The 15,261-nt window shown below is 39.5% G+C and overlaps 1 protein-coding gene across 2 annotated transcripts in view; it reads left to right on the plus strand.

Annotated features, from left to right (window-relative positions):
* JAG2 (jagged canonical Notch ligand 2) overlaps window positions 1-15,261 on the plus strand; it is a 69,912-nt gene that overhangs the window by 23,715 nt on the left and 30,936 nt on the right. For both annotated transcript variants that reach the window (XM_032112255.1, XM_032112256.1), the window contains exons 3-5: window positions 2,881-2,935; window positions 9,803-10,057; window positions 11,008-11,068. In XM_032112255.1, coding sequence (XP_031968146.1) covers window positions 2,881-2,935; window positions 9,803-10,057; window positions 11,008-11,068 — 371 coding nt within the window. The remainder of the gene's footprint in view (window positions 1-2,880; window positions 2,936-9,802; window positions 10,058-11,007; window positions 11,069-15,261) is intronic.

A 15,261-nucleotide genomic window follows, 5' to 3' on the forward strand; every position in this document is an offset into this window, starting at 1 on the left:
ACTATAAATGTATATTATTTTCCCTTTCCTACCAATTATTCAGTAACACGGGCAGGAACTGCGGAATTCTCTATCCAATCATTCCAAACTACTTTTACTGCAGAACATGGAGTAGTAGAAGAAGGAGAAGAAGGTTTAGAGAACAACAATCCTCCATTTTGATACTTTTTACTCTTATCTATTTACTACAAAGAGAAGCCCAAAACCTCTACATTTTTTACCCTGTGACAATCTTACAGAGTAGTCTACCACCTAATTCACACCACTGTATTTTCTAGTTCCTGTCTGATCATTGGTAATTTTTTCCAAGGTTGGAGGTTAAAACAGTGTTGTTCAGGGGGGTAAGAACCCTTAAAAACAGGCAGAGAAATATTCTCGGCACTCTAGGTTCCTACAATAATATACTATTAAGTTTTTATAAGATTATAAAGCAATATTTTCTGCTCCAGAGACTATGCCAACTTAGACCATGAGATTTACCCCCAGAGCTGTGGTATTTCTTGTTTTAAGCATCTTAAAATGAGTAGAGCATCCCCATTGACACTGTCCAGCATGATCATGCTGGAACAGTGTGTTGCATGGAACTCTTTACCCACGGAAATTCCTTAGCATCCTGGGCAAGAATACAAATCTGCTTTCAAATGGCGTTATGGGAAAGCATAGATGACTGGTCTGTTTCCTAAGACTGCAAGTCTAGCTCAGTTTCTTTCTGACTTTTATGGGCAGTCAGGTGCAACAGCCAATTTGCAATAGGAAGGACCAGCACTTACATAAGATAAGTAAATGAGCATCTGGAAGCACTTGAGCACTGGTCTGTACTTCTAGTAGAAATCAATGGAACATAGGAAAACTAAGGGATATGTTAGAAGGTAAGTAGTTAAAAGTGGAAGATGTGGATAACTTCGGACCTTTCGCTGATTTGCAGAGTTCTGCCTAGATTAGTTCATAATTTTGATGCAAAATAAGGAGACATGCAGTTGCCAGTAGGGCAGTACTATATAGAACTTATTTTCTCAACTATTGAATGTGTGGGTGAGGTAGCAGTTAGGAAGAGGGGTTGCAGGTAGTGTTTTCAGAGTACAGTAGAATCCTATCCTGCTTCCGTAAGTGCTGAGGCTGGGGGTGGGGGAGTGCAGGGAGTTGGAGGGGGAAGCTACTAAAATGCTCCACTAATATTTGTCTTCAAAAATTGGGTGGAGTTGTGAGCTGTGCTGTCACACCTCAGAGGCAGAGGCCTTTGCTTTCTCAGCTGATCTCTCTCAGTTGTCCATTCCCAAGGGCTGTACGAGCTCAAGTATGCCTCTGTCCAGTATGGTCACTGCTGAGCTCCCTTTTCCCTTCCATTCTTGAGTCCAATCTAAATAGTCACCACTAAACCTGTTTCTGTTTCAGTAGTGTAAAATCATTTTCCCTAGGATATGTCTGAAGCTGAGAATACAGTACAAAGTTTCGAAGGCTGAGTTGTGGTTTGTATGTTAATATAGCTGAGCAATAGGAAAATAAGCACTCAAGTGCATTTCTGGGTAGAACAAACTCTCCTGTAGTCATGGAAGACCTCAAACAGCCCTTCTGCTTGGGGTGCTGCACTGATCTTATTGTTGCTGCTGTTCTAAAATGGGGAGGTTTCAGTGTTATGATTAACCCTCCTTGGTGTGGAGTTGAGGGGTGTATAAAGCACATAGGAGCCATCTCAAAATAAAAACACACATCTCTTGATGTAACAGTAAAATAGTCCTGATGATTGTGTGAAAGGTGGCTGAGTTCTTACGTAATTCTCTTCCAAAGAAGGTCCTTGCAATTTCTTGGCTGAATGGCCCCATATCCATGTGAATTTATAGATCATTAAGCTGTGAATTGTGCACACATTAGGGCTTGGCTCTGCATGAGGATGTCTATAGGAGGGTTTTAGGATAGTGGTGCAATAACTTTTCTCTTCTTGATGGTTTTTCCTTGATTTTGAATATACGTGAGGATCTCAATGTTGCTTGTAGCAGTTGGAAGCTATCAAAGCTGAAATGGTTGGACAGCTATTCTTGTTAAACTCAAAACAGTTAAGAATTACCTATATGCATAAGGTAACTTTTTTCTATATAAGTTCAGTATTTGAATATCAACATCTGTCCTACATATTTGATCATAAACCAAGTGAAATGCCTGCAGCCTTGGTTTAGTGAAGTAAAGCCTTCATGTTTTTTTTCTAAATAGTTTTAAAACTGTCTGAAATCATGGGGTTTTTTTCTCTCCTCAGGGGAGAGTACAGTACCAGGTGTGCTTACTGTAATAATTGTTTCTGCTGTGTGTTTTGTAGGTCTATTTTTCATGCTAGCCTTCCATGAGTCAGAAGTCTAAGTTTTTGATAGATGCAGGGTGAACTGTTTCTTCTTTAAATATGTTTTTCTGTAAAACAGATCTGGTATAGACTTTTCTTTCATGTGCTCCCTAAAGGATGGCTCTCATTCCTTTCTAGGGGAGGTGGTTCATTTGTTTAAGTCTTAGATATCCCAGCTGTTTCCCAAGGTTCAGAACCTCATTTCATTTAAACCTTTTAGGACTGCTTCTGAAAAGGATTTCTGTGGCTAAGCAAAGCTGAGAATTAGATGCAGTGGGAGGAGAGTAATAATAATTCAGTCCTCAATGTGTGTGTGTGGAATGTTTTTGTTTTACTGTTAGCATGACTTGTCCCACAATTTTTAATGCTGTTATATTTCATGCTTTTGAGAAGATGCCTTCAAGGGCTTTCACACGACAACAGAGAAATGAAATTTTCAACTGCTTCCAGTTGGCTTTCTTGTAGCAGTAAAATCTGCTTATTTCAAATCAGTTTGTCTGGTTATAACAGTTTTTTATTACTGTCTAATTGGTGTCTTGGTTTTTTTTCAGAGATCGTTCACATTAATATTAGAAGCGTGGGATTGGGATAATGATACGAAAGCTGGTGAGTATTTATGTAAAGCTTGGAGCTTGTGCTTATTCTGTGCTGTATGTGTGCAACAGGATACAGTTCTCCCCCTCCTCAATTTGCAATCAGCCATCCCTCCAAATCAGCTCTAGGCAAACCTGTTGTTGAGTAAAGGGCATGTACAAATCCAAACAGTGAGGAACTGGGAAAAATTATTGCTATATAGGAAAAAGAATGTACAATTGTAAATGAAGGGTGTAATTAACACATGGCTTCTGATAATTAGCTCTAAAAATGTTTACAAATCATGGTAGTCCCTTTTTTTTTTAAAAAAAAAAAAAGGAAGCTAATCTGTAGAGTTGCACTTCAAATTCTCCTCAGTCTGCCTGTGACCATGCTGTGCAATAATTTCCATGATCAGGTGAACAAGTAAATATTCTTGCTCCCCATAAGGGAACTCTGCTTCATGTTCTTGGTGAAAGTGTTCTAAATCATGGTATGATCTCTCTCAAGTACTGGAACTTACCTTGCATTTTCAGTCTGTAAATGCCAATACTCCGTGTCAAAGCAGGGTTATTTATCTGAAGTGAAAGCAAGATTATTGTATAAATACTTGAAAATCATATCAAGGTGCTGGTTGCCATAATGCTGCCAAAGGAGGACTCCAGCTTGAACCTACTCTTTGTACATGGTTTACAAATATGTCTTAAAATAATTGATGCCTCTGGCTACAAGAAAAAAAATGAACCTCAGATTTGCATTGTGGTTATTGATGGACTGTTAATTTTGGTTGGGATCAATGTAGAGGAAGGTAAGTGTTTGAACATTAAGGTAGCAAAGAGGTTATGTATGTCCCAAATCATCATCATTTCTAATTCTCAATTCCATGCTCTGCTGCTTCACTGACCACCTTTATCAAAATGCATCAAGCATAAAAACATGGCAAAGCTGAATTAATGTTAAGGCTGTGTTAGAGTCAGAAGGTCCTTTTTCTTGAAGACTGTTATCAGTCCCACTTGCACTTTCCTAATTCAGAGTTTTTTCTAACATACTCTAATGATAGACAAAGTAATGAGTTTGTCGTTTGTTTCTGAACCCTTCTTCTGTTAGAATTAAGCTTATTTTGTCTTGTTAAACAGCTCCTTCAGCCTTTTTCTATTGGCTGTGTTTTCTTTGCATCTCTGGTATTAATATTGCTGCAACCCTTCAGCTGAGTTGGTCCACAGCCTTCTTGAATGGCACTTCCCAAAGCTGCGAGTAGTATTCAAAATGAGATCTTGTCTGCTGAGCAGAGTAAGCCTAAATCTTGAATAAGTTTAGATAACCCTGCATTGTAACAGATTGGAGGAATCCTCTTGAATGCTTTGTTAAAAAAGTACTATGTGATGTGAATTTAAATGGTTTCCAGCTTGGGAATAATTTAACTAGGGGCACCTAATACAGCAAATATTAGAATATTCATGCCCTGTTTACAGAGGGCAAATCAACTCATGAGATGATGTAGGAAGGACTGAACATGAAGAGCCAGCCTATCCTGCATATCATCTGCCTGCATTTAAGTGCTGGATTTCATTTTTTAATTAGCTTTTTAGTAAATAATAGTATTGTAACTTTCTGTTTATTTCTTAGAATTTGCAGAAACCTCTTGCTTTAAACCCCAGATTTCTTTTCAATACACTTGATAAGAGGACAGTCACCTCAGGCTTGTTAAGTCTTTGTTATGCTTTTTAGTTTAACATGCTCTAACAAATCTCTTTACTTGCATTCATTTTTTTCCCTCTGAACTTCAGGCCAACAGGATATAGAGTGTCTTCTGGAGGCCTAGTGTGCCATCTCCTTGAATTAGCAGTTTTTATGAACTCTGGGAGGGTATATAAGTGTCAGATTACAGTTTAGCTCTATGAGAAACTGCTGATGGAAAGTGAACTTCCCTTTAATTTAGGCTGCCAGAGAGAGGTACTGCAAAGTTGTTTTGCATCTGAAATCTAGAAGGCTTGTCAGGTGAATTTAGGAAGGCTTTCTTGCCCTGTAATTTGGCAGAAGACTAGCTGAATGCTTGTCTTGGTTAAATGTTTTTATAGTTTGTTTACTGATTCTGTGATCGAGATATGTTGCTTTGCTGTGCTTCAGTTTAGGCTTTCAATGTAATATTCCTAGGAAGAACTCAGAATTCTCAATGCTGAAGGTTTGCTTTTTTTTCGGTTTTTTTTTTTCTTTTGAGTGATCTTGGCAGTGAGCCCTCCAGTGGGTTTTGCCTTGTGAATCTGTCAAGACGCAAAGATGCTACACTTATATTTTTGCAAGCACCATTGAACTGCCAAACAAGCACAGATCAGTAAAAATTCACATGTTAGAGAAGAGGAAAGGGAATACAGCAACTGCTCCAGAGAAAAGACAATATCTGATCCTGGAGGGGTGCAGTGAATGTCTGTGGAAAGCTTAACTCCCTGTCAGTCCTGAGCGCTGTGCTGATCTGGGGATCAGGTTACATGTATCTTCTGTTGCTACTGTAAGAAAGATTAATCAAAGTAATTGCCAGGGTCTGTTTATAAGCTGATTAATTAGTTCTAGAGTCAGATTTTGCTTTCCTTTAATGGGGATGAGTAAGGCTGAAAGTTAAATGTAGGTTCTGTGTTCCAGTTTAGACTCCCAAGTGGGTATTACAAACCAAAACAACCCAAAAACCCCCCATCCAAAACAAAACAACCTCCCTAACAGAATAAAAACAGAACAATAGCAACAACAACAATAAATAACAAAACCCAAACAAAACAACAGGCAAACAAAAAACTCCTCCAAAACCTAGAAAGAGGGGCTGGGGCTTCCAGTGAACAACTTGAAGGTTCTAGAACATTTGTTATCCTTCCCTCCCTCTGTGTCCAAGCATCCTGTATTCTTCTTGCACTCAGTGAGAGCAAGGCAGGGGGACTCGAGCTGATCTGTGAAGTACCATCTCAAGAGCAAGTCTGCCAGGGCAAATGTTTTCCTGTACAAATTCTTAGAGGATCCTTCAGCCCCTGATTCCTGAGCTACTACTGTGTTTTTCTGCTCCTCTGCACAGCAGGGTTGGCTTGGGGCAGTGTAGTGTAACCACTTGTTTGCTTTGGGAGGGTGGAAGAGGAGGGGGAGAGGAAACTGGCGTAGATACAAAGTCACCGCGAAGGGCCTGTTCGCTGTCATCTGTCCCAGCAGTTCTGCTTTCCAGGTAAGTCAGTTGACTTGGCACACTTCAGAACTCAGCAGAGGCCTTGGCAAGGCCAAGCCCATGACAAAGCAAGCTGGCATCTTCACGTGTGAAGTAACTTTCCATTTGACCCTGTCTGCTGCAGGGATGCAGTGCTTGCTTTCCTCCTTCCCATTAATCTGTGGGACACTAATCAATCTGTCCTTAGGTTTTTGGAAATGGGGGCTTGAAAAAAAGGCTGAGGAGAATGTGCTTTCTGAGATGAGCATCTCCTGCTCCTTTTGGATGTGAAGTTTGTGTGATATCCCTGTGTTCCCTTACAACTACCAGCATCACCTTTTGTACAGCCTTGTTGGGGATGTCTGACCTCTACTAAGGGTCAGGGTGCTGATGGGCAGAGTTGCACAGTTAAATACCCTCCAGATAAGGCTTGCTCTTCCAAAAATCAGATGCTCTGGGAACATTAAAGAACTACCTTTTAGCCATCATCTCATTTTATGCAAACATCTGTACCACTATCTGCTTTTCTAGAGAGACTTCTAGAAAACTTATTAATCAAGGAAATTGCTTGGGGGCTGTGTCTATGTAAGTTTGAGTAATGAAGATGCTTTTTTGACCAATAACCAGAAAAATTCAGCCCTTTTCTGAGGGCTAAAAGTAATGAGTGTGAATCCCGAAGGTGAACCTCTATGGCAAAGTCAGATGCAGGGAGCAAGCTTGTGTCATCAAAACAGTTACGTGAGAGAGACTGAATATCTTCAGACACACTTTGGTATTGTGGGGGAGGGAGGAGAAACCTTGACAAACACGTTCCTCCCTGTGTTTACAGATCACTCTGGAAGATGCACCTTCTGCCTAGGATCAGTGTTAAATTTGAAGTTAAACAGAACTCTCATACTTACTCTGGTACTTAAAAATTTAGTATTAGAAATGAAATGGCTTGGAGCTGCTTCCCTGATGCCTTTTGTGGTTCAGGGTAAATTATTTGGCTTGCTTATTTAGGCTGTTAAGCCCTGCTTACATTGATAGAAGCTTGAGGAAAAACCCTTAAGACTCTGAATACATTCCTTTTCAGAGGAGCTTGTGAAGATAAAGTTTGAGTGTTCAAAAAGATGAAAAGAGCACTCTTGGGTTATTTCCCCTGTTCTTGACCCTCGGTATCAAGAGGTCTGTTCTGCATAGGTATATTTGCAGTAGCTGTAATGCTTGTTCCAGTTGTTTAACTGGGTCTGATGCATCTCCATTAGCCTGAAGATGTCTGATAAGAGTTTTTTTTATATAAGCCACTCCTTTAATCTCAGGACCTGTTCTTCAGTCCATCTGACGCACTTTGAGGAAGCACTTTCACATCAGTGGCTGCTGCAGCTGTTTTTAAGGAGCCTCTGTTGCTTATAGCAGGAAGGCAGCTCTATAATGTGTATTTGCTATTTGTTCAAATTTCCCTAACCATCCAGTGATTCAGCATGTTTTCCTTTATAGTTTTTCAGGTCAATAGTCATTGAGGGAAAATAAGATTATTAAAGGAGGCTGAAATCTGCCCAGGGAAGTGGTGAAGTCACCATCCCTGGAAATATTTGAAAGACATGTAGATGTGGCACTTGGGGACATGGTTTAGTGGTGGCCTTGGCAGTGCAGGGTTAATGGTTGGACTTGATGCCCTTAAAGGTCTTTTCCAACCTAAACAATCCTGTGACTGTATCTAATCATTAACATTTCAATGGTGACTGGTGTGATAAATATCTTATTGGTCAAAAAGAAAATGCAGGCGGCCTTTTCTATCTTGCATGTTCTGCTGGAGACTTAAAGAAGAGGGATGGGCTTCAGTGTGTCTTGGCCAGCCATGAAATGTTTTATACAGTCTAGTCCAAGCAAGCATGCAGCTTATACATGGCAATACCACTTTTAATAATAAAGCTGAGAGTTACTATGAGGTCTCAATAACTGGAGTACCTTTCAATGCTTCGTTAAAAGGGGTTCCTTTTAAGTTCAATATTCTTTCATTTCAAGAGGAAACATTTTTATTGAAGCAAGCTTGGAAAAATATATAAAAAGAGTAAAATACTTTGCAGAGCCTGATACTTCTGTAACTTTTCCCTTAATGTTGGAGGGGGTGAAAATTGTCACTTTAGTCCTTTTACATGCTGAAGGGAAAATGCCACTTTGGTAAGAGATGCACAGGATACTTCTAAACTGTCAATAACTTTCTGGTTGAGAAACAGTCACTCCTTGGGTTTTGTTTTCTAAACAGATGAGGTTAATGAGTTCTAGAAAGCAACTAGGTAGGTAAAATGCATTTGCTGAAGGAGATAGCTTAGTATTACTTGCTACCAGCTTGGCATGTTCTATATTATTAATAATTTGAACTTCAGGCCTTTTCTCACTACCATTTCAGCCTCTTGCTGTGTGCAAGTTTTTGGTTATTAATTTCTTTTAACGTGTACTTTACAGAATCTTTATTTAAAAAAAATGGGTGCTGAAGCTCTGCACTGGCAATGTTATAGCTATTTTATAAATGGGTATGGAATTAAAATGTGCAAGTGAAGCTTCTGTACCTTTTTCTCATCCTTAAATAGTGTTTGGAGTTCCAGATGCAACTTGCAGTCACCTAGAAAAGCTGTAGAGTAGGGTGGTACCAGATTTGAATGGTGAAACCATTATAAAACTCCTGTCACTGGGGCTACTCACTGTCTGCCCTTACCGCCCCCCCTCCACTGTGCTTTGCTTATTCTCAGTGTTTGCTAAAGCAGTTGTATAATTTATTGTACTGGCTATAATTGTCTCACCTCCTGGTATTGAAGCTTCTATGCAAAGAATTATATGGATGAAGATACAAAAGGATATGCATATAAATGAAAATACTTTGTGTTGGCAGTTTCTATACTCTTACAGCCTAAAATCTTCCTGTCCCCTGGGACAGGTAATGCTTTGTGCAGGTTTGGCCTCAGTGAGTGGAGCCTGGCAGGAGCAGAGCTGCTGCTTTCTGTGGGGACGAGGCAGGATGCTCACAGAGTGTGCTGCAACAGGGATCACAGTTATCAGGAATTCCACTGGGAGTGAGGATAAGCAGGATACAGAGATGAGAATGGCTCTTGACAATCCTGGGTTCACTTGTTTATTTCTTCTCAAAATGTCAAATATGAGCTGTGCAGTGTTCTATGGAATGGTTGTTAAAGATGTTTTGCCTTTATTTTAGAGAGAATGATAAAATGGAAACAAGCCAGTTTATGTACATAATGCAAGCATACCAGAGCAGTCACTATTGCTCAGTAATTTCACAGCAAATTGAATGTATTGTGTTTTGCTTTGTTTTTAAAATTAAACTTACAGCAGATAACTTTATCTCAGCTATGAGATAATGCAGATCTTGCAATTTTATAAGAACAAAAAGGATGCAAGAAGAGCCTCAGATCAAGATAAAGCTGCTAGTTGTCAGCATGTGGGTGTGGTATGTTTGGCTGCCTTGAAAAATAAGCTATTTCCTATGGATTATGTTCCAGGGTTTTTTAATATTTCCTTTGGGACACTTTTTTAAATTGGCCTTCCTGTAATGAACTTTGCAAGGCAAAGGAAAATTCAGTTATACAGTAGATCTTTATCATCCTAACATTTTCTTTACTTGGTTTTCCCTTAACCGGTTGAGTACTTGTGTTTGGATTCCATACGTCCTCGTGTGCTATCAAACTTAACCCCCTGTTTAATTTACCTTTCTTTCCAAAAAGGTGAAAACTTGTTGATAGAACGAGTGGCACATGCTGGTATGATCAACCCAGAAGATCGATGGAAGACCCTACAAATCAATGGCCCTGTTGCCCATTTTGAAGTGCAGATAAGGGTGAAGTGTGACGAAAATTACTACAGTGCACTGTGCAACAAGTTCTGTGGCCCCCGAGATGACTTTGTTGGTCACTACACGTGTGATCAAAATGGAAACAAAGCCTGCATGGAAGGTTGGATGGGAGAAGAATGCAAACAAGGTAGTATGTTTCTTTTGTCTTGGATTAGCCCTGGTGTATGTAGAATAAGTGTAAACTGTAGTAGGTGTTTCTGTGGTGTCAATGCTGTAGCATATTGATTTTACCACATATAGCCTTTGTCCTTTCAATATAAATCTTTATTTAAAGCATGCTCTGTGAAGAGTGGAGCACAGGATCCAGTGTTGCTTTTGGTGTGTGCTGTGGACACACCTAAACAAATGTAGTATTCAAAACAGTGAAACATCTTTTTACTAATTGACTTTATTCAGTGGTGGTGTTTCTCCAAAGCAAAATGATGTATTACATCTGTTAATATAAGATTTTATTAAAGTGAGATCATCACTAATACAGTAGACTTTAATACTATAAAAATGCCCTCGTAACACTGTTTCTGCAAATGAAAAAGTTTTAAGTGTAAAGTGTGCAAAGCTGAAAGCTTTTTGATAACTCTTAATGGGAACAGAAATTCAAGTGTAGTTGTCTCTTTTAATGTACCACTCAATCAAATCTCTGCATTTTGCCTTCAGTAAGTAATTAGTGCTAAAATTATTTGGCATACTCTTCTTTCTGCTGAGGGCTTCTTGGTTTTGTTTTCTGTTCCTTTTCAGTAAAAAGTTTGTTAATGATGAGGAGGACCATTTTTAGGGCTTACTCAAGGTCATGTATCACTTAAAGTTTGGGATTTCCAGCATTATACCAGGTTTTAAAACAACTGTATTTTATAAAAGTTTTGCTCTTGCTGCAAAGCCTTTTGGCTGTAATGGCGCTGTGTTTTGTGAAATAACTGTCTGGAAGCAACAACTGTTGGAACATGGCAAAAGGCAATCTGCTTTGCACACACAGCAGACGGGCTAAATGACAGGAGCCCTACCTGAGCTGCTCCAGATTGCTGCTGTACTAATGGATACCTGGCTGCCCAGACTGATGCCTAAATCTTTTTGTGTCTACAGCTGTGTGTAAACAAGGATGTAATTTGCTCCATGGGGGCTGCAGTGTACCTGGGGAATGCAAGTAAGTCTGCATGCTTGAGTATCTTCTCTTTTTTTTTTTTTTTTTTTTTGGAGCACTGATTTCTCTGGTGTCCTCCATGTATGATGCTACTTTTAAAAAGTCTGCTTTAAAATGGAAAAATTCTGTACCAGAACATGGATGGAAATGGATTTGAAGTAGATGTCATGAGTGTAACAATTGCATATACTCTAAACTGTTTGGTGATGCTATTCTGTTTTTTTGCCTGAACAGATTTGTTTTGTGAAGTTCAAAACTGTGCCAGCAAATGAGAAAAATCTGTATTATTATTGTTTTCAAAATCTTTAGGAATTTTAATCTCTGTATATTTGTCTCAAATGAAAGAGCAGCTTGTTCTTTGGACTGTTAGACTAGGAGATGCTCACAGTCCTAGAGCACTCAATATATATTTTTATCACCAAAATATAGTAAATTGTCCGACTCCAAGAAAAAAAGGGTTTTGGTGGTAATAGAGATACAGTAGCAACCCCAACCTAAACTTTCCACCCCAGGTAAATTTTTTTGGTCCCTAAATATGAGAGAACAGAGTGAAATGTTCCCTTAACTTCATGATGCAGCTGAAGTAGACTGTGATAGCAAGGGCAGTTGATTGTTTTCCTGTAAAGGTTCAGGCATTCAATGTAGTAGGTCAAGGGGAAATGGGTGTTATTTTTACACTAGTTGTTGAAGAAATGGGACAGGTCTACTTGCAAGTTTGGGATCCTGTGTAAGTTGTTGAGTTTTTGTGGTTAGAGTGACATGCACCATTGTAAGGGTGCATTCACACAGACGTTCCTTAGCATTCTGTGTTGAACCTGCTTGATTGGAAGCATGTGAAACTGAGCTGTGGCTGCCAGAACCCCTGAGAGCTGACAAATACCACTGTGTGGCAAGCTGTGACAGTTTAAGGCAATTTGGCTTCATCCTTCTGACTACTACAGCCTCCACAGAAGTGGCAGAAATGGGATGCAGATAGTTCAGCTTTGCTGGGCTTAGAGCGAAGCTGGGGTTGAGGTGCCAGTTCATGAGCTGTGGTAGGGTGACATGCAGACAAGTCCTATCCTGCTGCAGAGCCTCCTGTTTTTAACAGTGGGGGATGGCTGATAAAGTAAGCCTTAAATCATAGCACCACAGAGTGGTTTCTTACTGCCCTGAAACTTCCATCAGATGCTGCTGACTTCTTGGAAGGTATGTTGCATTGTAACTCTCTGATCTGGCTGAAATCTGTAAATTTGAGGTGCAGTGCTTCAGTTTGTGTGTGGTTTCACTTCTCAAGCTAGAAAATTTCCTTTAAAAGATTTTTTCAAGGCAGATGATGGCTTCCTTTTTGTGTAAGAAGGAATATTTTGTTAGTTATTTGTGATTTTTTTTGTATCACTAAGTATCTTCCTTGTGATTTCAAGTATTGGGTGCCCCTATGGTCAGGTATCTTTTTGTTACAAGTAGAGATTGTGGTTGAGAGCTGGGCCAGTAGCATTTCTGCCTGAGGAAGAAGCACTCCTTCCCTTAAGACTTCCAAGAATGCATTTGTTCCACTTGAGAGCTTATTTTAATGAATTTTGATTCATGTAAGGGTTTCTGGTGTCCTGTAGGTGTCAAAGTAGAATCCTAGGAGCCTGTGAACATTTGCTTTTCAAATGCAGGAAGTCTTTGACTAAATATGTAAAAGAAACAGATTTAAGCAAATACAAAGCAGTACCTTTATTTGGTTGGGGTTTTTTTTTTTGGCTGGGGGTGGGTGGGTCAGAGGGGTTGGCAGTTTCCTTTTTAACTTCCATTTCTCTGTGATACCAGCTGTGTCTGAGAAGGCAGAAGCTGGAGAGTAGCAGGGAGGTTTCCAGAAGGGAATATAAAGCCTTTGAAGCTGAGGGGCTGGGTGGCTGTTACCTTTTCCAAGGTGCCTGTCAATAGGTGGTCTCACACGAGCGAAGTCTTTCCTTGCAGCCTGGAGCTGATGCGAAGAAGCATCTGGTGTTGTAAGTCCAGGTGTTCCCTTGAAACCTGCCCAGCTAAACTGAGCTCACAAAAATAACCCTGAGTCTGTTGAAGGACTCTGTCCAGGTATCTTCTACTTTGTTGGGTGGATTCTCTCATTTGAAAGTAAGTCCTGAGGGAAGGAATAGTGGATTGTATGCAGTTTACCTTGTTTCTTGATGCCTTGATGCTCAAATCAGATCCATGATCAGCAAGCTGAAGGAGAGCAGTGGCTTTTCTGTGTGTGGCCACTCTTTGCAGTATTACAGAAAGTTCTCAGCTATCTCTTTAATGGTGATTTGGTAGCTTGAGTGTGTTCACACAGCTGTCTTTAAATTGTATTCTGTCATAGCTATTAGACTATATTGGAAATGCTGCTTTTAACCAAAATGGATAATTACTTTCTGTAGAAAAATGATGCTGGCCTAAAAATAAACAAGGCTTACAGACATGACCTTTATCTTTAGCAGTACAAAGGAAGCTGTTATTTAAAAGAAATTGCTATGTTTGGTGCTGTTGAATTTTAATCTAGATGCCTTCATCCTGGTTTCTGGACAGCTGCCAGTGTAATTTAACAGGTGAAAACAATGTCCTTTTTTAATTCAGAAAGAAAATGAAAATGTGAGAAAAAATATGGGTGTGAGGTATTTGGGAACCAGCTGGTGCCAAAAGCTACTTAACTGCCAAAATTTGCAGTGCTGTTAGTAAATAGAAAAGCTGGAAAATGGTTTCCATCTTCAACTTGCATGAACATGGAGGTAAGTTAGGCAGAGGCTCCAAGGCCTCAACCAAGGTCTCAGGAAAAGATCTACCCTCCATTTTTTATGTTCCAATGTAATTTAGAGCTGTTCTTGGATTAAAAGTTACACTAAAATCAGAAGTAGCTAAATGACCTCAGGCTGTTAATAAAGGCTACGTCACTGGTTCTGGTTGTGCATCATCTGTTGGTCAAGTTCATGCACCCATTTGCTTTGAGAAAGTTAGTGTTGAGATGTTTTTCCATTTCTTCTGTTGAGTTTCTATCAAAATGGAAAATAAGTAGGGATGACCAGATGTTTCAAAATGACCTGATAGAGGAAATGATTTTTTGGTGTAGCTGTGTCTAGGTGATGGGTTTTTGTCATTGTGGAGGCAATTCAGCAAAAACAAGAATTTCCTCAATAAAGATGAAAAATACGTCCTTGAGGATAGCAAAAGCAACTCATCTGAGTCTTGCAAGCATAGAAAATGCTGCCATCCTAAAGAGAAAACAAACCAGTCTTTATCCATAGTGCATAAAGAAAAACAATAAACTTTGGTCTGTAGTGGCAGGCTAAATGGTCCTTTTCTTTATTGACTTCACCAGACCAAAGTAGTAGGAGGGATTATCAAAGACACAACAATTGCAGAGCCCTGATGCTGGTGCTTTTTGTATGTTTTTATATCATTTAAAGTACTTTGTTAAATTCCATTAAGCTGTCTAGAGGAAAATGAAGTTTGATCTAATGGCTCATATCTGGCTTGGGTTCAATGACCATATGAAATTAGCAAAGTTGAATATAGAGAAACCATCAGTGACAGTCTCTTTCCTCGATTAAAACTGCTGAGCTGGGTATGTTTGGTACCTCTCATAAACTGTCACTAGGCTTAGCAGCTCAATCTTTCACTTCCTTGTTATCCAGAGTGGTATGGCTTTGGTTGTGGTCCAGATATGCCTCATATCTGGCCTACACTCTCATAGTCCTGCCAGGATGATGGTATTTTCAGAAGTCTTTCTACTTTTCCCATTGCCTTTGACTGTTTGTTTCTCATCTAAAGCAAAACAAAAGGAGTGAAATCCCTAACAGTGCTCAGCTTGTGTTCTGGAGCCATGGTAGGAGCTGGGTTTTGTCCTGGGAAATGCCAGTCTTACTTTCCACAACTGGTACAAAAGTTTCTTTAGAATGTGCAGACTAACTGAAATGAGTTAGAAATGGGATCATTAATAGTACTCTAATGTGAATTCTGTGCAAGGTGAAGAAAGCAAACGTACTTCTTTTAAAAGAACTTTTAAAATGAATTAAGGTTGGTGTGTTTTGAACTGACTTGTTCTAGAACTATATGTGACAGTTTTAGTTCTGCAGTTTTGGTGATTTTATGTTTGTTTGGTTTTGTTTAAACATGTACCTTATCTTTGTCCTATTGGAAAAGTTCTCTCAAGATTTCTGTCCAGTGCCATACTTTCTGTAGTCCTTGTATTCCCC

The sequence above is a fragment of the Corvus moneduloides genome, chromosome 6 (genome assembly GCF_009650955.1).
Source record: "Corvus moneduloides isolate bCorMon1 chromosome 6, bCorMon1.pri, whole genome shotgun sequence".
NCBI lineage: Eukaryota > Metazoa > Chordata > Aves > Passeriformes > Corvidae > Corvus > Corvus moneduloides.